General features: G+C 42.6%; 2 protein-coding genes and 1 long non-coding RNA gene across 5 annotated transcripts; 2 read left to right on the top strand and 1 right to left on the bottom strand.

The window, feature by feature from the left end:
• The first annotated feature begins 682 nt into the window (after nt 1-682).
• Nucleotides 683-12,470, top strand: LOC133511238 (zinc finger protein 316-like). The gene is made up of 4 exons (XM_061839976.1): nt 683-1,338; nt 2,473-2,883; nt 5,066-5,713; nt 8,660-12,470. The coding sequence occupies exons 1-4, from the start codon at nt 1,062-1,064 to the stop codon at nt 9,133-9,135; spliced, it is 1,812 nt and encodes a 603-aa protein (XP_061695960.1). The 5' UTR covers nt 683-1,061; the 3' UTR covers nt 9,136-12,470.
• LOC133511271 (uncharacterized) lies at nt 5,145-13,381 on the bottom strand. The gene is made up of 3 exons (XR_009797850.1): nt 13,061-13,381; nt 8,869-8,996; nt 5,145-5,230 (listed from the first exon to the last, which is right to left on the bottom strand). It is a non-coding gene; the product is annotated as an uncharacterized LOC133511271 (long non-coding RNA).
• A 181-nt stretch (nt 13,382-13,562) lies between these two features.
• Nucleotides 13,563-20,414, top strand: LOC133511244 (zinc finger protein 79-like). 3 transcript variants are annotated; one of them, XM_061839987.1, is made up of 4 exons: nt 13,563-13,932; nt 15,344-15,408; nt 18,323-18,413; nt 18,497-20,414. In XM_061839987.1, exons 1-4 carry the CDS (start codon nt 13,698-13,700, stop codon nt 19,366-19,368), a joined length of 1,263 nt encoding a protein of 420 aa, XP_061695971.1. In that variant the 5' UTR covers nt 13,563-13,697; the 3' UTR covers nt 19,369-20,414. The 3 variants fall into 3 exon arrangements, with proteins under 3 accessions (XP_061695971.1, XP_061695969.1, XP_061695972.1); XM_061839985.1 differs by having other exon boundaries at nt 13,563-13,995; XM_061839988.1 differs by lacking the exon at nt 13,563-13,932 and adding an exon at nt 14,002-14,740.
• Nucleotides 20,415-23,743: the final 3,329 nt, after the last annotated feature.

Below are 23,743 nucleotides of genomic sequence, written 5' to 3'. Positions count from 1 at the left end.
TGGTATGCCCAGAACTTGAACCAAAACATTGGCGATATAAATGAAAGCCCCTGTCTGATTGTCCTTTGTCAGCTTATTTTTAAAAACTGTTTGGTCAACTGATTATTTTGATTCTGTTTTATAAAGTTTCCGATTTGAAGCTATGTACAGAATATTTTTATTCAGTTACTTATTTTGTGCCTCCGAAGTTCATAATGCTGTTTTTCCTGTTTCTAAATTGTTCATTAATCAGTTTTTTTAGGATTAGAATTCCTTTGCTGTGGGGTAATATGACGTGCTATGTGATTGTACAAGGTAAAATAAATTATTTTACAAAGTTAAAAAAGTAGTATTGTTTTCATTTGGTGAGCTCATTTACAGGTACCTTATGGTAGTACGATTTACGGTCTGATTTCGGGTGCAATTAGTGGTGTGCAATACTACTAACAGAACCCATTTTCTTGGCTGTGATGGACGATTAATTACATTTGCACTCTGAATTATTATTTTTTTAAGGACAAACGTAGTGTTCCAAGATTTGAAAAGTCATTTTCTTTGCTTTGCTCTTGGGCATTGCGGGCCCTTTGGCATCTGGGTACTTCAGCAGGTGCTTAAATGCAAACAAAATAATTTCTTATGAAACCCATGATTACAAAATGTATCATAACTACATGCCCGATTTTCGTCAAAATGGGCTCAGAATTATTTATTAATTAGTTATCTGTTCATCAATTTACTGGAGTCAAACAATTAACTTGATCTCAATACAAATAAAGTGTCAATTCAAAATGGCGGCTGAATCTCTATGCCCTCATCCTGCCGAGGCGCCTCTAGAGTATATTTATCTATGAAGTTTACAGCAACTAGCGTTACGTCGTTTGTACCTGCTTTACGGTACGACAGCCACCACGGTTTCCGGCCCAGGCTACGCTGTTGTGTTTACACTAATTAGGAAGTTAGCTAGCGTAAAGCAGCACGCACGATGCTTACGCGGAGAAAATTCGCCCACCCCGCCATCGTTTAAGCTGTCCCCCGTGGTTGGGGCTATTGCTTGCCGGATTTTGCCGGGCCACTCTTCCATCATGTCCAACGGTGCGGCTCTCCACAGCCAGATCGGCTCCATCATTACCGCCTTGTGCAACGCCGCCGCGGCGCAGATCACAAAAGTGGTGGAGGATGGCATGGTGGTACTGCGCCTGGAGGTGACCCAGAGGGAACACGAGATCCGGCGGCTGAGGAGCAGTGTGGAAGTGCTGCACGGCGAACTGAGAGCCGCCCATCGCGCGGCGGAGAGCCTGCGGGAAGCACAACAACAGCAGCAGCAGCAGCATCATCAGCATCAGCATCACCATTCCCGAGGTGAGCATGAACTTTGGACCCGGGTTGGAGTGCACCCCACTCGACTTGGCTAAATTGGATTGTTTCACTGTTAATAATCTTACTCTTGAAGCACGTACAATGATAATAAAAAAGTCTGTGAACCCTTTGCAATTTTTAACATTTCTGCATCTCTTGCTCATATAATGTGGTCTGAGCCTCATCTAAACCACAAGGATAAACAGTTTTCCTAAACTAATACCACACAAATAAATGTATAGTTTTGTAATTTTATTGAAAATGATGTGTAAACAGGCATAAGAGTTAAGCAACTGGTAATAGCTTTGGGCTCACAGTTCTGAGGACAAGGGTTCCGTCTGTGTAGAGTTTGCATGTTCTGCCCGTGTCTGCATGGGTTTTTTCCGGGCAATCCGGTTTCCTCTCACATCTCATAAACATGCAACATTATTTGGACAATCTAAATTGCCCCGAGGTGTGTTTGTGAGTGCAACTGTTGTTTGTCTCTACATGCCCGGGAATTGGCTGGCAACAAGTTCTGGTTGTACACCAAATGCTGCCCAAAGACAGCTGGGATTGACTCCAGCATGCCCACGGCCCTTGTGGGGATAAGTGGCTCAAAAAAATGATGGATAAATGTGTAAAGAGTGGAGGGAGAAAATAAGTGAATCGCCGTTGCTGTGTTAATAAAATTTTCAAACCCCTTGTATATCAAAATGAGAATGCAAGTCTTCTATGAATGCATTATGCACAATTTTCTCAACATCAAAAACAATTTTGATCGTTTAACAGTCTCACTGTACCTCTTTTTGTTAAAGACAAGTTTGTGTCTTCAAAGATTCAAACACATGCGTTTTGGTAAGACGGTTTAAATCGTTTAATAGTTTTGTATTAAAAAAAAAAACAGCCATCTGAATTCCAGCTCTTCTGTTAGGGTTGTTTTGGGGAAATTTTGTGGCATAATGGTGCCGCCATTTTCTGCCTTTAGGAGGTAGTGTCAGAGCCATAACAGAAGCGGAACAAGAGAAAATTCTGTAATATTGGAAGAAGGGTATTACATTTCTGGCAATGTCACTGTTGGCTGGGTTCCATTTTTTGGGGGGGGGGCAAAGGACACAGGTAAATCCATTTCAAATCTTCTGTCTCGAATGTCCACAGTTGGAGACGAAGCCAAGAGGTCTGAAAAGCTCCAAAGTGACTTTCCCAATGTTGAAGTGGCGGTGAAATGTGAACCCGCAGAACAGACGGCATGCGGTCAACCAGAACCATCGGCGGAAAGACTCCGTGAAAACCAGATGGACATTCCAGCGGCCGTCAGGCAAACAGGAGCGGCTGGCCGCGGGCCACACCGCCAGCTGTACAGCAGCATTCGGCGGCGGATGGTCAACCGGCTGATGTTCAAGCGAGGTTTCGCTTGCCCCTTCTGCGGGAAATATTTTGAGCATTCGGGAAACCTGGAGCGGCACAAGAGGATCCACACAGGAGAGAAGCCGTACCGCTGTGACATCTGCGGGAGGCGCTTCAACCAGAAGTGCAGCCTCAAAGAGCACACCAAGATCCACCAGAGATGTAAGTCACATGTGACATTTTTTAGCGACTTTTATGCTGTCTCGCTGTTGTCGGGGAAAGCTAAAGTATGGATGGACTACTGTGAAATTTTCCACCTTCTCTCACGTAGTATCACAATTGTAAGGCAGTGTGTGGATTATGATGTTCCATACGACGTTGATGATGACCTCGTCTCAATTTACTTACTCAGTTATGCTTTGATATGATGTGGAGTGGGCCAGGTCCAACTTTCCCCATCTCCGCTTCTCCCAATCCCTTGCTGGTGAATATACACCAACGTAATATGTAATAGAGCCGTTGAAACCATCCATCCATTTTCTTAGCCGCTTATCCTCATAAGGGTCACGGAGCGTGCTGGAGCCTATCCCAGCTGTCAACGGGCAGGAGGCGGGGTACGCCCTGAACTGGTTGCCAGCCAAACGCAGGGCACATAGAGACAAACAGCCGCACTCACAATCACATCTCGGGGCAATTTAGAATGTCCAATTAATCTTGCATGTTTTTGGGATGCGGGAGGAAACCGGAGTGCCTGGGGAAAACCCACACAGGCGCTGGGAGAACATGCAAACTCCACACAGGCGCGGTCGGGATTTGAACCCTGGTCCTCAGAACTGTGGGGCCAACGCTCAACAGCTGCTCCACTGTACTGCCGCTGTTGAAACTGTCGAGTTCCATTTAATGGCCGTGAAACTGTAAATAGTTCAATATCCGTCATACTCTTAACCACTGCGTGTTAGATTACTTGATAATGTGGAGACATAAAATACATTTCTGGATTTTTGCTAATCCATTCAAATAATGTACATTAGAAAGTAAAGATATTGCGTTTTAAGTTCATTTATAATGTAACTGTCAATAAAGTGAAAGCTGCGGACAAAATGTACATGGGCAGGATATGGCATTTTTTTATTCTTGTTTTTATCTGCGCAATAATTATTGTATGACTATTTTATGCCACAGGCACACAAAATAATATTTAGTGAGCAATGCTCAGCAAAATGCCTAATTTCTGTGCCATCATTTTCTGCGCGTCACCAACGGCAAATACAGCAAAGATGAAATTAGAATATAGCCAGTGACTTTACAGTATCCAGATACAGCAAGATGTTAGAGGAGCTAAGTCAGCATTTTGTCATCTCCTCTACTATTGGCTTGGGTGAAAACATTTTTGTTGTTGTGGATTTGAGATTGAAGGAGGTTTGATCAAAAAAGGTTTTTCATACTGGTACCACCACGAGTATTCACTTTTGAGTCGGCTTGATACTGAGCCTAGACCAGTGATTCCCAAACTGTGTGCCGTGAGCGCTCTTCAGGTGTGCCGTGGGAAGTTATCCAATTTTATGTAATCACTAAGAAAAAAAAAAACATTTATTCCAAGAAATAATGCATCTTTATTCATCTGTTTATGCCAGTGAGTCACAATGACAGACAGAACAGAAAAAATCCTCTTCTATTAGATGGTAGGAAGTACATACAGTAATTAATCGATTCATTTTTGGTGACATTTACTTTTGTTGGTGTGTCGTGGGATTTTTCAATTGTAAAATATGTGCCTTTGCTCTATAAACGTTGGAAATCACTGGCCTAGACACTGTCTTACAGTCTTTCTGTGTTTTTTGTTTGTACAGTATGGACAAAAGTTATATTACTGTTTTAGTTCCACATTTAAAAAAAAAGACTTCAAACATGTTTTTCCTGAGGTTTTTGAGCTTTTAAGCGTGAAACCTGTAGCTAGCTACTTGTGTGGACTGAATGTGTGGCAACAATGGGGAAATGAAATGCCAGTACTTTCAGGGTAATAGCCCATCACCAACATATTGAAAAAAACACTTTGAACTCATTTGTTTTTGGACCAGTGAACTTAATTCAAAAATTTTAATTATGAACTGAAATAGTTCATTTTTGGATCAATAAACTGAAATCTCTACGAGTTCACGTAGAAAATGAACTTTCCCAACACTGATTCTGTATTATTAAGTGCAGGTTAAAGTAAGAAAGAAAGAAAAAAAAAAAAAAAGCAGTCATTTTTTCCCCCCAATATTATGCAGCCCTAATGAGTATCCATTATCTTGAAAAAAGGTCTTGGGATGTTATGTGGCTGTATGAAAGTGGTCACTTGCAGAAATTTCCTCCCTTGGTTGTATTGCGTGGCAGACCTCAATTTATCGACTTGTCCTTGCAGGTCTTCAGTCAGCCCCAGCGGACACGCCACCCAGTCACGGGCGCCCACCAAATCCTCCGAGCGCCGACAGCCGTCGTTCATCAGAGGGAGACATCACTTCTGCGGCGGAGGGCGTTTCCAGCAACCGTCCCGAATCGTCCCGCACGCCAACGGTCAAGTCGGAGCCTGTTGAGGAGAGTGTGACACAGCCTGAAAGAGAAGCGGCGGACAAGCAGAAGTTGCCCGCTTTATGTGATGGAAAAAATGATCGGTCGCTACAGAACAGTGCAGCAGTAGCTCAGCTTATCCCAACTCACGCTGAACCTTCTTGCAGCACTTTCGCCTTCCCTCCAAAGCCTTACGGAGACAACAACAACAACAACGTGATGACATCGCAACTCCCGTACCCCCGCGCTGCCGCCGGCCCCCACAGTTTGCAGTGGGGGCCGTCCGGCCGCCCTCGAAACGGCCCCAGCTCCTTTTACCCGGGGTCCCGGCCCAAGAAGTGTTTTTTCTGCTCGTACTGTGGTAAGATGTTTGTGCGCGCCGGCCACCTGGAACGACACCTGCGCATCCACACGGGCGAGAAGCCCTACGGATGTCACATCTGTGGACGATGCTTCAACCAGAAGTCCAGTCTCAAGTGCCACATGAAGACGCACAGGAAAGGTATGGGTCAGCAGAAACAGACACCTTGCACAAGACAAATAGACACCAAGAAATGATCCTGGTCCCAAATTTTTTTTTTTTTTAAAAGTCTGCATCAAGCTCATTGCCATGTCCAATTCAACTCAACTCAATTTTGTAATGGCAAGGTAAGGCAGGGTCAGAACATTTACAAGTTTAAATACAAACAGCAAACTTTTAAAATAGACTAAAATATGCAGACAATCAGTGAAGGGATTCCAGGACAGGAGTTTGGTGCGCGGTCTTATGTGCTGCCGTTACGAGGCGAGCCGCAGCATTGTGGACACGCTTAAGATGTTTCAGGAGGGAGTGGCTGACTCCAAAGCCAATTACATCACAACAATTCAGCCATCCATGTTCATGAAAGTAGTCCATGCCCCCTATTGAGGTTGACCACAAACTATGCTAGGTTTAACGACTAAAAATTGCCACAGAAATAGTACTTGACAGCTATACATATTGAATGCATCCTGTAATTAATGTGATCGCTCCTCTTGTGTCTTAATCATGATAATCATCACCTTGCACAACTGAAATAAATGTGAACTTTGTGAACTTGTTGACTGCCTTGGACGTCCAATACCCTACAGTTTACTTAAGAGCATTTTGACTGATCTTTCAAGATCCACACAATACTGTTTTCTGTGACAATGTAAGCACAGAACCTTCTTTAATCTAATAATTAGCAGTAGAATGTATTCTTGTCACTAATAACGCCAAAATGTCAAGCCGAACTGACTCGGCCGCAAGAAAAAAAAAAAAAAAAAATATATATATATATATATATATACAGTGAAGAAAGTAAGCATTTGTAAACCCTGCTAAACACAAGGGTCGCGCGCACAAAGTTTAAAAAAAAAAAAGTCCACAGCACACATGTCATGCAATTTATGACATATACAGCGAAGAAAATAATTATTTGAACACCAAGTTCTCCCACTTAGAAATCATGGAGGGGTCTGAAATGTTCATCATAGCTGCATGTCCACTGTGAGAGAGTTAATCCAAAAAGAAAAATCCAGAAATCACAATGTATGAATTTTTTTCAATGATTTATTTGGGTGATGCAGCTGAAAATAAGTATTTGAACACCTGTCTATCAGCTAGAATTTTGACCCTCAAAACAAAAATCAGATGCACCTGTGTGAGGTTCTAAGATGCATAAAGACCCCTGTCCACCTCATACAATCAGTAAGACTCGAACTTGTAACATGGCCAAGACCAAAGAGCTGTCCAATGACACAAGAGACAAAAAAATTGTACAACTCCACACAGCTGGAAAGGCCACGGCAAAATTGCCAAGCAGCTTGGTGAAAAAAGGTCCACTGTTGGAGCAATCTTTAGAAAAGGGAAGAAGCTAAACATGACGGTCAATCTCAATCGGAGTGGAGCCCCATGCAAGGCATCACCTCGTGGGGTCTTAATGATCCTTAGAAAGGTGAGGAATCAGCCCAGGACTACACGACAGGAGTTGGTCGATGACCTGAAAAGAGCTGTCCGGGACCACCGTTTCCAAGGTGACTGTTGGTAATACACTAAGACGTCATGGTTTGATATCATGGCATGGAAGGTTCGTTCCCCTTTTTAAATGAGCACATGTCAAGGCTCGTCTTAAGTTTGCCAATGATTATTTGGATGATACAGAGGAGTCATGGGAGAAGGTTTTGTGGTCAGATAAGACCAAAATGGAACTTTTTAGTCATAATTCCACAAACTGTGTTTGGACGACAATGAATGATGAGTTCCATCCCAAGAACACCATCCCTACTGTAATGCGTGGGGGTGGTAGTATCATGCTTTGGGGGTGTTTTTCTGCACATGGGGCAGGACGACTGCACTGTATTGAGAAGAGGATGACCCCGGCCATGTATTGTGAGATTTTGGGGAACAACCTCTTACCCTCAGTCAGAGCATTGAAGATGGGTCGTGGCTGGGTCTTTCAGCATGACAATGAGCCGAAGCACACATCCAGGAAAACCAAGGAGTGGCTCCGTAAGAAGCATATCAAGGTTCTGGCGTGGCCTAGCCATTCTCCAGACCTAAACCCAATAGAAAATCTTTGGAGGGAGCTGAAACTCTGTGTTTCTCAGCGACAGCCTAGAAATCTGTCTGATCTAAAGAAGATCTGTGTGGAGGAGTGGGCCAAAATCTTTCCTGCAGTCTCTGCAAACCTGGTGAACAACTACAGGAAATGTTTGACCTCTGTAATTGCAAACAAAGGCCACTGTACCAAATATAAACATTGGTTTTCTCAGGTGTTCAAATACTTATTTGCAGCTGTATCACACAAATAAAACGTTAAAAAAAATCATACATTGTGATTTCTGGATTTTTCTTTTTAGATTATCTCTCTCACAGTGGACTTGTACCTCGGATGAAAATTTCAGACCCTTCCATGATTTTGAGGATTTCTAGTAGGAGAAATTGCAATATAGCAGGGTATTCAAATACTTATTTTCTTCACTGTATATATATATATATATGGCAAAATGATCATTCATTTACCATTATGCAACTAAGAAACAATATTAGTGACAATGAGTCAGTGCCTGCGTCAGGTTCATTCTCAGTGGCTTTTTCTACAAGCTGTTCGTCATTCACCCCATGATCGCCGTCATCTTTTCTCGCAATGGCGACACACACATCATACTTTGTGCATACCACAACCAAGGCTGCTTTTATACCTTACATAAACATACACTCTTCAAGTGTGGGGTGCCTAAAATTGACCATCTTCCAGTTTGTTGGTGTCTTCCTCCCGTCACAATTGACGTGACAAAGCCAAGACGAGCTACCTAATCTTCATCTTCTTGCAGTGAATGCTTTAATAATAACTCCCACCTTGCATAATAAGAATAAACTGAGTGACTAGAAATAATCCAGAAAAAAAGGGAACATTAATTGTGTTGCTTTCATGTTTGTTTCCAGACAAGAACGAGGAAGTACAGACGCCACATCCCCTCATGTGTCCCATACGCGACACTCGCCCGCAGGAATCGGCGACCGATCCTGAGCTCGGACAAGCGGCTTTGGGCGACACGCTGACCGGTCACGCGTACGGCGAGGCAAGAGAAAGCACCGCCTATTTAGAAGCTGGTGAATGGCGGGATTACACCACCAACGGCGAGCTGCCCTACCTGGACGGCAAACTGGATATGCTGGATCCATTCACGCAGGTTGGAATGGCAGCGCAAGAGGACGGGACCATCCTGGACTTCGGTCTTCCATCTTCGGACTCGACTCAGAACTGCTACATCTGTTCCGCCTGCGGGCAAAGTTTCGACTCATACCATCTTTTCGAGAGGCACCAATGCAAAAGCGAAACGTTGTTCAAGTGCGACGTCTGCGGCCAGGGCTTCGACTACGCAGACAAATTGCAGCTGCACATGAAAGCCCACCAGTAGGAAAAATGATTGACGTCTTTTTTTACGTCTCATTTCCATTTTTGCTGTGAAAATTGTACAGGATCTGGTGACGGAAACTGCACTGCACTTTCCATCACGTCATTGAACAAACGGTAGGAAAACAAGTACTGCAATCACTCATCTTGCTCAATAAAAAAAAAAAAAAAAAAACTACAAATAATCCACAGTCATAAAACCCCACATCAAATACAGCAATTATGTGTGAGTGTTTTTGGTGGGGTTCGGGGGGGGGGGCAAATAACATGTCCATGAGACAACAGGTGGTCAAACTTGCTTGAGGGTGCCACCTTGCACGATAGATACCGATAACGCTTAATTAATACCACTAAAAAAACTTTCCCACAAACAAAATCTAAACTATGGCTAAAGAAGCTTCAAATTTACAGAAACTGCCACCTTGCACAATACAAGCAGTGGACGTACCTACATGTGTCTTATTAATGTAATTTTTGCAGTCGTTGGTACCTTCCACTATGGACAATAGAAGTACACGTGACTACAAATAACTCAGTTTGAAAAAAAATAAATCCACATCCCTTCTATCAAATATGGGGAGGGGGTCTCAACTGCAATGCATTCCTGTTACTTGACATGGTACAGCTCGTGGAATGCACCACCTTGCACAATAAGAATCAACAATTCACTACAAATAATCTTACACGGTCACAAAAAAAAAAAATCTATACTCTAGCTCAGGGGTGTCATTTTAGTAGTAGGCCGCATTGTAGTTACGGTTTCCCTCGGAGGGCCGTTAAGACTGTGAAATCATAAAAATCTTTAATCACCTCATCCTATTTACACAAATTTTATGAACTAGTTTTGGAATCATAAATCAATGCGAAAGCATTTTCAATGATTGTTGATGCTTGTTAACACAAAATGCTTGCAATATATCAACGTTATCGTTTATGGTATGACAATTTGAAATCAAGAATCATGGAAGTTGACACCGTTGGCCTTTGCGGGCCACATAAAATCATGTGGTGGGCTGGATCTGACCCCCGGCCCTTGAGTTTGACACCTGTGCTCGAGCTAAATAAGGTTCAAATTTACAGAAACTTATTTTACTCAGCATGTTGCAAATTTTTCAACGCTGCCACCTTCAAAGTAGAAACATTCTGAATAACAAGGAATCCGCAAAGGTACAAAGTTCCCGTCCGATTATACTGGGATGTTGTGGAAATTGTAAATAAAAAAAACCAACATGCAATTATTTGCAAATCCTTTTAATCATTATATTCAATTGAATACAGTACAAAGACAATATATTTAATTGTCTTACGGATGAACGTTGTTATTTTTGCCAATATTCATTCATTCATGAATTTGATGCTTGTGACACGTTCCAGAAAAGCTGGGACAGGGGCATGTTTACCAGCGCGTACATCACCTGCACATTGTTTTGCAACACTCAATAAGCATTTCAGAACCGCGCATCCTCATTTTTTAAGCTTTTGTAGCTGTAATTCTTTACCATGTTTTGCTTGATGTGTAACTTCAATTGCTCAACATTCTCCGTTGTCATGTTTCGCGCTTACAAATGTGCCACACTCCTTCAATAGGAGACAGGTCTCTCTCGCTTTTTTTTTTTTTAAACAACGAATTTGGACTGTTACAACACGCGCAGGGTGTTGCTCGGCATTGTTTTGCTGAAATGCAGTGTTGGTTTCCGGCCTTGCCGCTTAGATGCAGAGAGTGATCCAGATTCCCTGAATGTTTTAATGATATTACGAACCCTATGCGATGAACTCTCTAAATTCTTTGCAATTGTACTTTGAGAAACGTTCTTAAAATGTTGGCCTATTTGCTCAAGCAGTTGATCACAAAGTGGAAACGCTGCCCGTTTCATGCTGATGAGCAAGTGAGCTTTTCCCGGATGTTCCTTTTTACACCCAATCATGACACTCATCTGTTTGCAGTTAACTTGTTCACCTGTGGAATGTTCTAAACATGATTTGCTTAGCATTCCTCAACTTTCCAAGTTTTTTGTTCAGCCTGTGAGTTTTGTTTTTTTTTTTTTTTCCTTAGGGTGCGGGGGTGTTCCAGGCATTAAATTCAAATATGATCATTTTGGAAAAAAGCAATGAAATTAATCAGTTTCCTTTTTTTCCATGTGCTGTATTCAATTGGATACACTCCATGTTGAAAAGGATTTGCAAATCATTGCAATCTGGTTTTTATTTACATTTTACACTTTGTCCCAACTTCTTTGGGATTGGGGTTATTAAATAATAATAAAAAAATACAGCATTCTTTTTCAGAAATAGAGCTAACGATACCGCCCAGCTACCTCAAAAGTTCAGCATCGGTAATATTTAAAGATAAATGGTGTTCTTGCACTTTTTACATGATGGGTTGGGGCCCTACAAGAACTTAAAATCAGTCCACTTTTTACCCCCAACATAACAAACAAGTAGTCGAGGAAGTATTTTCATTTTGTCACAAATTCAACTTGTATTCATTGTGGTCTTCCTGTGGTCACTCACACTGAAGGTTTTGCAGAAGTAGTAGTATTTCATTTAGTTGTGTGTAATTGGGTGGAACGGTGAAGCGTCTGGCCCACAGTTCTGAGGACCGGGGTTCAAATCCCGGCCCCGCTCATGTGGAGTTTGCATGTTAACCCCATGCCTGCGTGGGTTTTCTCCGGGCACTCCGGTTTCCTCCCACATCTCAGAAACATGCAACATTAATTGGATACTCTAAATTGCCCTTCGGTGTGATTGTAAGTCCGACTGTTGTCTGTTTCTATGTGCCCTGCGATTGCCTGGCAACCAGTTCAGGGTGTACCTTGCCACCTGCCCAATGACAGCTGGGATAGGCTCCGGCACTTCCGCGACCCTCATGAGGATAAGTGGCTCAGAAAAGGAATGAATATGTGTAATTGAGCCATTTTTTTTAAGCCACTTTGTTTGAGGAGATGTATTAAAATGCGATTGCTACGCCATACGTCTAACAAGGAGTATGCAATTGTTGTTGTGTTGTTTATTTCATGTTTTACTGTACAAAGTACAAAGCCAAAGCTGTGTTTTCCCCAGGTTTTTGTGAACAATGAACTTGAAATACTATTTAGCTGGTTAGGGAAGGCTAATACTAATGCTTCCATACAAATGACTGCCGTTTCTTACAAGAACCACAAGCACCACTGATTCCTTTTTTAACGATGCTACAATGTATTAGCTTGTACTCTGTGCTCATTTATGAGGGTTTTTTGTTTGTTTGTTCTTTGTGGTCTTTTTATATGTAGACAATTAAACGTGGATTGCATTTGTCAAGTGTGTCACCAAGTCTGGGATTGTTATGTGGAACTTTATAACAAAAACAATTAAAGCATTAGCATTTTGGATTATTTCTTTTCAATTTTTTAAAATTAATCATACATTTTTAATGATTAAATTGTTGGTTCTTAATTTTGTATTAATTAGGATGAGCAACTATCTATTGGGTGTTATTCAACTTTACTATTGATTTGTTTCACTTATAGAAATTATCTCTATCTATCTATCTATCTATCTATCTATCTATCTATCTCTATCTATCTATCTATCTATCTATCTATCTATCTATCTATCTATCTATCTATCTATCTATCAACAGGGTATTTAAGTATAAATACAGGATGTTTTTAAATTATCAATAATCTACGGCTCTTATCTGTTCTAGATAATAAGGTTATACAGTTTTTAATTTTCATATTTTGGTGAGTATTGAAACAAATGCTTTTATCATTTGCATGAAAAAAAATCATTTTTCCCCCCAAATTTTACCAACAAATACTTTAATGATCTGTTAGTGTCAATTATGTTACTGCAGATGCATCAATTCCAGTCAACACAACTTTATGTACATCATTTTGATTTTGAAATTTAATTTGTTGGAATATGTTGAGGGTGGTACGGTGGGTCACCTGTTAAAGCGTTGGCCTCACAATTCTGAGGTCCCGGGTTCAATCCCGGACTCGCCTGTGTGGAGTTTGCATCTTCTTCCCTTGCCTGCGTGGGTTTCCTCCGGGCACTTCGGTTTCCTCCCAGATCCCAAAAACATGCAACATTAATTGGACACTCTACATTGCCCCTAGGTGTGATTGTGTGTGCGGCTGTTCGTCTCAATGTGCCCTGCGATTGACTGGCAACCAGTTCAGGGTGTCCCCTGCCTCTTGCCTGTTGACAGCTGGGATAGGTTCCAGCACTCCCTGCGACCCTCGTGAGGATAAGCGGCAAAGAAAATGGATAGATGGAATGTTGAAAAAAGAAAGCAAAACTGCTGTTACCATTTACATATCAAATTAATTTTACAAAATTTTAACCCTATTATGTGGTAAAATGTGATTACATTTCAACTTTTAAAGAAAATGACATCATTACGGTTCGTTTACAAACGTCTTGCGCAATTAATGTGTCAATTACGGTAAGACCCTCCCTCATGCGGAAGTAAGTTTTCTAGTCCGGATGGAGTATGTTTCACAGCATCCTCGTGCAATTTACTCAACATCTTTATAATCTAGCTATTAAAAGCTACCATTTCTTTGTTATTTTTTTTTTTCCATGTGCGCGAGCTCGTCGAGTGTAAGAAGCATGGCGTGCGTGGCTTTTCAAACACAGCTATCGTCCATCTTGGAGGTTTTGGTGAAGGCGGCGGTGGCCGAAATCAGCAAACTGGTCGATGACAATAGCGCCTTCCTGCACCTGGAAATCTCGCGCAAGCAGAGCGAGAACGAGATGTTGAAGCGGAAGCTGCTAGCCGTAGAGAAGAAGAACGCGCACATGCAGCGGATGTTTGGTAAGGAACTTGCAGCAAGCACGACCTCCCCCCACCACTTCCCAGATGTGTCTACTAGACAAGGTTAGGGGTTCAAACAAGTCTATAGTTGGCACGACACTGCGATGATTTGAAACATCAAAAGAATAATTATGTGAATTAGACAAAGATAGAACATCTGTAGGTATGACAGTGGTTAGGGTTTCAAACAAGGTTTGGGGTATCTAAGTAGGGTTCCAAATAGGGTCTCAGATTAATCTTTCAAACAAAGATTGGGGTAATAAGGTTTTCAAACATGGGTTAGGATTTCAAATCCGGCTCTCAAAAAGAGAGGGTTTCAAATCGATAGGTTTCCAATTAACCGGCATTACTTGTGACGGCCGCCATCTTGCGTGTCATAGAAGTCAGAGAACACAGGTGATAGGTGAAGTGTGAAGTTTTTTTTTTTTTTCCCTATCGTTAGTTTATCCGTTTGGTTAAGAGTTATAATGTTCAAAAAGGGAATCCTGGGACTGTGTTGATGTCATTGGAAACCTATCCATTAGGATTTGAAGACAGGGTCATAGTTTCAAGCTAGGGATAGTGTTTTGAGCCAGTGTTAGGGTTTTAAATTAGGGTGTCAAGACAGTCTTTGGTTTTCAAACAAGCATTGGGGTATTAAGTAGGGTTTGTACTTTAGCCAGGGTTTGGGTTTACAATCCTACGGTAGGATTTCAAACAGGGGTTAGGGCTTTAAACTCTCCCTAGGGAATCACTAAATGTGGAACATCATGTGACCAACATGGAAGAAAAGAATAGCTGAGTACTATGCTAATCCGAATAACTTCCGGTAGGTTTGATGACAAGATTTTTTGAAGTCTAACTTGTTAAAAATGTGTTTTACTTCTGGGTGTTGTCGTTGGGCAAATTTGTGTTTTGAATTTATTTATGGTTCAGCACGCCCGTGACCCTAGTGTGGATAAGCGGTACTGAAAATGGATGGATGATATGAGACAAACCCTAAATGGTGTCTATTGTCATCTTTGTGTTTAAAAAAAAAAAAACTATTATGCACCACATACTGCATGTTGACTTTTATTCACCTAAATCATTCAAGCCATTTTACTTCACTCCACACATTTTAAAGACCGAATTTATAAAATAGTTGTTGAAATGTAGCGTATTATATCATGAATATACAGGGCCACAACAACCGATTATAAACATTTAAAGCGCCTGTGAGTGGTTCCCCATTTACCTACGCGAGGAGGCAGTACTTATAGACATTTTGCCAAATGTGGAAGAAGGTTTTGGTAATACCGGCTTGACCACATCAGCAGGCAATAACAGAAACATGGTAAAAAGCAGAAAAGAGCTGCTTCTAGTTTGCATAGTTCATATGTTTCTTTTAAGTTTACCAAAACATTTCATGTGACGTTTTTCTTGTGATCAGAAAACTTGGTGGTCGACAGAGGAAGTGATGGAGGAAATGCTCCACATCCTGCAGGGGAAATCAAAGTGAGTCCCAGAACATCTTCATACATGACTGCTAAGTTTACATTTCAATAAATATTGTGTCTTTAATACAATTCTCACAGTGAAACAAGAAAACAGTGTATAGGGGTTAGGGTGTCACATTTTTGCTTTCAAAACAAGGGTAAGCATTTCAAATTTCAGTGGAACCTTCATTTAACAGGCTAATAGTAGGGAGGGGTTGTTCATGCCGATTGACTGTTAATGGGGAATAAACTCAAAATATATATTTTTTGCAAGAATATCCCCAAAACATGCATGGTAGATCGATTGAAAACTCTAATTTGCCCGTAGATGTGAATGTCAGTGCAAGTGGTTGTTTATATGTGCTCTGCGATTGGTTGGTGACCAGTTCAGGGTGTGTACGTTGCCTCTTGCTCGAAGAGAGCTGGGATAGGCTCCAGCACTCCGGGGACCCTTGTGAGGATGAGCGCTTCGGAAAATAAATGAATGTTGTAATTACCAGAAAGTTGTTGAGGAGGCAAATATTATATTATATCATTATCCTAAGCTCTTTCAAAGCCTTTGATGGGAATGTCGCCACTGCCAACATGGCCGCCTCGGAGGCATATCTATTGGCCCCAACTCGTGTCTCCTGACCTGTGACAAACGCAGCACAACTCAGAAATATAGGAACCAGTTTCAGCCGGTCGATTGCACCGCAGTGCCAGGAGACAACTGCGGCCAATTAACAAACTTTGACCACTATTATACAAAAGGTGATTTTGATTCAAAAACTGGTATTTTCTGTCCATTAAATCCAAAGTCTGTTAAATCCAGGTTCTACTGGATTGTAACAAACCAGCGTTAGGATTGCAAATCAAGCCTTTGTGTTTGGGATTCAAATGCGTTCTTTTAAACCAAGATTAGGGTTTTTAGCGTTTCAAGTAGGGGTGGGCGATTAATGAAAACCTTTTTGTAATTTAGATTTTGGCTTCTCACAATTATTGAAACATAACCAAAGAAAAACAATTAATCTGGAATTCCTCAGGTTGTATATGCAAATTCCTGCATTGTAACAACACCCTGAACTCACAGTTACTTTCAGCAAGTGTGGGATGTTACCTAGAGTAATGTTCAAAATAATAAAAGTCCAATATGACACACACACACAGATTAATCCACGTTTTTAGTCTATTTTTATTGCTACCTATCAAGCAAGTTACATGTAGGTGCAATTGAGTATCTAAAAAACAACCTGACCCAGCATTTATGGTATTCACAGTCTCAAGGCTGTGCAATTGGGAAATTTGTTGAAAAGGTGTGTGTGTGTGTGTGTGTGTGTGTGTTATCTGACTCACACCCTTTCAACAAATTTGCCAATTACTCAGCCTAAAGTGCGTGAAAATCATGAAAGCTTGGTTTTGTTGGTTTTCTGAGAATCTATTGCACCTACTGGTAACTTGTTTGACATGCAGCAATGATAAATAGACTTAAAATGTGGATTCATCTGATTAGTCACATTAGACTGCTCTTATTTTGAACACTACTGTATTTTATCCTGCCCTTCCTGAGTGTGCTTTGTAATACTTGGCACACCAGTTGACCTTTACTGTACAATGAAATGGACAACAAAAAGAATTAAACTTATTGAATATTCAAATATCTGACATAGTGTTTTAGAAATCGCCACCTTAATGCTAACTGTTGTGGAAAAAACCCTTGACTGGTTGGATATTGAATATTAAACCCCATCCCTACATTTTCTGGTTTGTTTATCCACGCTAGGGTGCTGGGCGTGCTCGAGCCCACCTCAGCTATCTTCAGGCGAGAGGCGGGGTACACCCTGAGCTCGTCACCAGCCAATCGCAAGGCACTTATAAAAAATATAATAATTATCAAACGAATTTAAATATTAGTCAAAGACAACACAAGTAAACACAAAGCAGTTTTTAAACATTTTGTATTATTACGGAATGAAAAACATAAAAGCAAAGCTACATGGCCGTGTGTGGTCCAACAGACAGTAAAGGTAAAATATGGTGGTCAGGTGCTGGAAAACTTGCTGTGATAAATGCAACCATGATTTCTCCTGTCTACTAAAAAAAAATCCTAATCCCAATATTTAAATTTGTTTGCTGATGAGAAACATTTAAGTGTGACAGAAAGGGGGCAAACACTTTCACACCACTCTGTATTCTTTATCTGTTAACAAGTTGAATTGTTTTATTGCAATTTTTTTCATTTATTTAGTTATTTATTTTACCTCCTCTTTGTTTTTATGTTACAGTAAATATGCAGCACCATGCATGCATTGCACAACACTGCCTCTAAGAGTCTGAGGGGCACACACACCAAGATCAGCTGATCGAGTCATTCTATAAAAAGACCTGCTTTTTTTCCCATGACTGTCTGACATGACATTACCCCCAAAAATCTATTTTTCCAAATGCCAGTGACAGAAGGATTTTGTAGACATATTTAATACACAATACAGCCATTGCTAAAAACTTTGGCATTTTGTTAACATGACAGTATTTTTTTTCATTTCTTGCTATTTTGGATTTCGATTGTTTTGATATATTATTATTTTGCTCTTTAAAAATGTTTTTTTTTCAGATTGTTCTTCAGTCATATTTAAAATTGAGTTTTGGTAGTGGAATAGATGGTAAGTTTTGATTTTAGGGTTAGGGTTTTTAATTAGTGCTTTAAGGCAGCTTTAGGGTTTCAAAGTTTAGATTCAAGACACATTTGGGGGATCGAGTTTGGAGTTAACATTATGGTTTTTGAAAAATTTGTTTGGGAGGATTTCAAGGAAATTTGGGTTTCAAGCCAGGAATACAGTTTCCAGCGATAGGATTTTTCGCCCGGTTTCCGATTTTAAAGAAGGGTTATAGTTTAAAATGAGGGTTTTGAAGTCTACTGTAATGGTCCATATCCTCCTCCTCCTTTTGTTGAGTGCCCTGAGATGGAAGACGCCAACGTTTCCTTCACTATCAAAGAAGAGAGTCCGGATGAGGTTCTATGGATCAGTGATCCAGCCACCTCTGGTCAGAAAACAACACTCCTTTGCATATGATACACATGCTAATTGCGAACATTTCAATGCTGACATGCTAAACGTACCCGGCAGGTTCATCTTTGCAGTACCAAAATGTGTCTGAGGGGTTTGAGGAGGACCGCCAGAAGACTGCCTCTAACTTCGCGGACTCGTTTGCATCAGGTGAGCGCGGCGGCGAAGCAAGCGGCCTCCACTTGCTGGTCAAGACGGAGAAAGAGGAGACGGCGTGCCAGTTGGGCCCAACGAAACAAAACCAACTGGCTCACTTGTGTCTGGACGAGCGGGACCACCAGCTGTGGTCATCCATCATTGACGGGGACGACATAGACTCTGCTTTCCCGGACTTTTCCAGTGTGGTGGACGAATATTCGGATGTCTTTCCAGAGCAGCCGCGAAAGTCGGGCAGTATCTCTCATCAGCCCTCGCAGGCGTTCTGTAATAGTGCTTACGATGGTGAGGACCCGGCATCCTCGGCCTTTCCACCCAGACCTCAGTCGGATCTGCGCAAGGAGCAGCTCTACCCGCAAAGGCGTCCCCAAGTCGAGGAACCGTTGGACGAGGTGGCGGCGATGGCCCACTGTGAGACGACCCACCGGCCCTTTCCACGAGGCTTTGCCTGTGCGCAGTGCGGCAAGACCTTCTCGCGCCTGCACCAGTTCAAGCTGCACCAGCAGAATCACAAGCGCAAGCGGGCCTTCTGGTGCGCTGTGTGCGGGAAAGGCTTCCAGTGCTCGTCTCACCTTAGCATCCACCACCGCACGCACACCGGCGAAAAGCCGTATGCCTGCTTGCAGTGCGGAAAGCGCTTCACGCAACAGAGCAGCCTGCGCGTGCACCAGCGCACGCACAGCGGCGAGCGGCCGTACAACTGCACCCAGTGTGGAAAGACCTTCATCCTAATGCACCATCTCAAGCGACACTGCGTCATCCACACTTACGGCTGAGAGGCTTTGACAGCTTAGCATACAGATTGTACAGCTTTTTTTTTTAAACTATGCAAGAAGAAAGGTTTGGTTTTAAAGGTCATGATCAGATATGACCACATTTCCACCAAGCGTACCATTGTGCCGGACTATTAAAATGACCTACGCAAGGAGTTGGTGGACCAGCAGAGCCGTACCCGAGTCAGGGAACTGACTGACGGGGTGCCGGCGGCTGTCTCACAAATTCCTGTCCCCTAGTCAGGTAACTGTCTGACCTGGACGTCGCTCAACAGCCCTGCCATGCACCTGTTTAGGCACGACAGCGCTAAGTCCCTGTACAACTCTCAAGTGTGACATTGTGCTTGTTGGACATGCTGTCGGCTACCTTTGTACCCAGACCTTAGGTAGAGCCATGCTTCGAGCAAGTCTACCCGCAGAGGCCTCCCCAAGTCTGGGAAGTATCGGACAGGGTGGCAGCAGCTGTGTGGCTGTGTCGCTTTCATCGGACCAGCTGCAACCTACATGCCTCTACCGCTCCTTATATTCACGCACAGTGACGGATCACCGTTCAACTGTGCTGAGTGCTGGCAGAATTGTGCTTGTTGCACGGACTGTCGGGTGACCCTGCTTCCCAATTCTTAGGACCACCAGTGCAAAAGAACAGGTCTATCCGGAGAGGCGTCTGCGAGTTGGGGAACTGTCTGAAGAGGTGGCGGTTGCATTGCATGTCTGCCTGCCACTAGCCGGACATTGCGCGCCAACCTTTGCGGTGGGTCGCATGCGCACAGTGCAGCATGACCGTCATCCACACCTCAGCATGGACGTTGTAAGGTTCTTTTTTGACTATGCAACAAGAAACAGTGGTGTGTTTCTTGGTTTTAAAGGCCCATATTGGATTGGACTGCCTTTCCACGGAACGGTGTAGTTGTTAGGTACCAAAATGGCTCCTGTTACCCTGGTACCAGAACCACCTCGGAACAGAAATTCCTATGACTCAAGTCTGACTCTTTCGAATAGAATTTACTGTGTGACGTCTCCTTTTAATTAAATTATTCTTGTTGAATGAATTGGTTTGATGTGTCATCGCAAAGCCACAAGGTCACCTGTGGTGTGTAAGCATTTATGGTATTCCTCATCATAATTTCTGTTGATGGAAATACCACAAAATACTTTTGAGCGCTGTAGCAGCATTAGGCTTCAAATTAGGGTTTCAAGCCTCTGTGTTTCAAACAAAGGCTAAGGTTTCGAAATAGGGTTCATGCCTGCAGTTAGGTTAGAATTTCAAATTAAGGATTAAAAGCAGTGTTAAAGCCCGGATGTCATCCCTATAAGCATTCTAAAACAGATATTGTAATGAAAAATACAGATAACATTATTCACTTCAATGTCTATACGAAAAAATAAATGTGAGCAGAGAGCGCGTCATCCATGCGCAAAGTTGCAGAAGTGTCATTCTACGATATCCAAGTAGTCACCATATTGGCTGCGTCCTCCGTCCGTGACGTCACCCGGACATTCACAAAAGAAAATATGCGGTGCACCCTAACTATGGGAGATAAACGCGCCCCGTCTGACACGGAAGCTCTTTTCGAAAAGGAGAACACCACACAACTGAGTGAAGTTACCGGGGCAATATTACACTATGTTTCGACCCCTCGGGGCAATGTTATACTATTGTTTCGAGCCATATTGATATGATGTGCGACCATGGCCAAACCTGATCCCTGTCCGATCCACTCCCGTGGCGGAGATGAGCCATCGCGGCGAGGCCCAGCCTTCGCAGAAGCAGTGACCGCAGAACACGGCGCTTCAACTGGTGTGGTTGATTTTCTGGCCGATATAAGGAGGAGGTGGAGCTGAGCCATGCTGCTTTTAGGGGTATGTTCAAAGCCGCCGAAGTACTTGTTGAACACCGTCGAGCCGGGGAGCATTACTGCCTACCTGTTAATTGGAACCCACGAAGCTCTTGTCCTCTGCACCCGTGCAATCCATTTTTCACAACGAACCGGGTCTCTTGCAAACTTATGAAGGCTAAATCCATTCTCCCGAGCGTTCAAGCAATGTCCGGCAATGCAATGAGCCAGCATTTTGGCTAACACGAAGGAACAACGAGCTACCTTCCCGGAGGTCAAACTAATGGAAACAAACGAGTCCACTCGGGGGCGCCTCTGTCCTGTACGTCACTTCCTGCTTCTCGAAAACAAATCCCTCGAGAGGATTTCCATGGCGGGAGTTACAAAAAGCTGTATATGTCAAAATCATGTTTTGTGGTGAAAAAAACACATGGGAGCATATTGGCTGTGGGTTTTTCATGAATCTTCTTCTTTCGGCTTGTCCCTTTCGGGGTCGCCACAGCATGTCATCTCAGATGTACACACATATATGTTTGGCACAATTTTTACGCCGGATGCCCTTCCTGACACAACCCTTCTCAGGGAGTGGAGGCCCCGGTGGGATACGAACCCACAACCCCTGGTTTACCAAACCAGTGCTCTAACCACTGACCTACAGGGCTGTGGGTTTTTCATGAATAATATACCAAAAATCACCCATTTCATGACACTTGACCTTTAAGGTTCGATTTCCCCCTCTTAAGGATTAGAGTTCCAAATGAGGTTTCATTTATTTTTTTTTATTTAACAATACTTGTAATTAGTGTTTTAACATTCCAATAAAGAAGGTCACGTACATTTCAGTTTGCAATAGTTTTTTTTTTGTAAACATTTGCTGCAGTCTAGAAGTTGCCACCAGGGAGCAGTCTAAATCTTAACTTCATGCTGGAGCCACAACAGGATCCCCCCTCCCCCCTTCATAAAATACCCATCCATTTGTTTACTATAGTGCTTATCTTTACCACAGTCACTGCATGCTTGTGCATCTCTCCTCTAACGCTGGTTGAGAGGCGGGATACACCCTTAACTGGTCGCCAGCTGATCGCAGGCCACACGTATAACCACAGCCATTTGGAGTGGGCAATTTAGAGTCTTGACCTAACCTGTCATGCATGTTTTTGGGATCCATGCAGACATGGGTGCTGTGCCACCCACATAAAATATCTACCAAATAATTGGGCAAGAGAAGTGGGCTACACCCTTGATTGGTCCCCAACACTCACATGTAGAAAAACAAGTATTCACACTTACAACCCGGAGGGGGAAAAAAACCCCACCACAAAGGAGTGCTGGGGCCCAGATTCGAATCCTGTATCTCAGAACTGTGAGGCAGATGTCTAAATAACCACAAACCTGTTTTGCCCAAAGATGGGTTTGTCTGTCCATTTTCCAAGTTGCTTATCCTCACAAGGGTCACATAGTCTATCCCAGCTAACTTTGGCTGATTTTGTTGTTTCTTAAAGTTAAACTATACACAAAACCCCAAAATGTCAATGTGAAAGTTCATTTTGGGATTTAAAGGGTAAAAAGTAATGTATTCCACTCTGGATTAAGGGATCAAGCACTGTGAATACTTCTGGGGCACAGTGTCCAGAGCAAACAAGAATACAGTAACTCCTATATACGTATATGTACAGTAGCAGTATGTGGGTGTGGTCTACTTTAGTGGTGCCTTCACTGACAGTCTGGGACTTTTATTTCACTGAGGCTGGACAGTCAACACAGTCTTTTTCAGCTCCTTCCTCTTCCTGACTAGGTCTGTCTGTCTGCATGGGTTTGCATAGTTGCGTGTGCGTTCCTGTGAAGGGAAAAATCCCAAATTTATGCAACTCAGCTTTCTAGAACATCCATCTGTTTTCTGAGCCACTTATCCTCACAAGGGTCGCGGGAGTGCTAGAGCCTATTGCAGCTGTAAACGTGCAGGCGTCAGGGTACACCCTGAACGGCACATGGAGACAGACAACAGGGAAGAACATGCAAACTCCGCACAGGCGGGGCTGGGATTTGAACCCCAGTCCTCAGAACTGTGAGGCCAAAGCTCTACAGCTGCTCCACCGTGCTGCCCAATACTTTTCAGATGTGATCATATTTCTGGACGCAGTTGAGGTACAACGTGAACGTGTCACAGCACGTGAAAGACATTTCTCTTGTTTTACATTTAATTGGAACCACCTGCAAATGATCTTCTGCGGCCCTTGGGCAAAAGCTCAAGTCATGAAATTCTCCCAGCCTTGTATGGGCATGCAAGGAAATTAAAGGTTTTCCTGTCTGGTTGGAGGAGGAGGAAGAAGGATGGATTTTATTTGAGAGCGAGACAGAGAGAGTAAAAGCAAAACAAACCAATGAAGGACGTGCTGGAAAACAAGCCTCTTGAGTACAGCGTCTAGCATCTCTTTGAGCATCATGTTTAACGATGACTCTTACCCATTTATAGTTACACTTTTGTGAAGAGATTTTTTTTTAAAATGTCGTTTTAAAAAAAAATGCAATCAATTCCTTTGCCA

This window comes from Syngnathoides biaculeatus, chromosome 13 (genome assembly GCF_019802595.1).
Source record: "Syngnathoides biaculeatus isolate LvHL_M chromosome 13, ASM1980259v1, whole genome shotgun sequence".
NCBI lineage: Eukaryota > Metazoa > Chordata > Actinopteri > Syngnathiformes > Syngnathidae > Syngnathoides > Syngnathoides biaculeatus.
The sequence above is the reverse complement of the archived record's forward strand: the minus strand, read 5'-3'. Positions and strand labels throughout refer to the sequence as shown.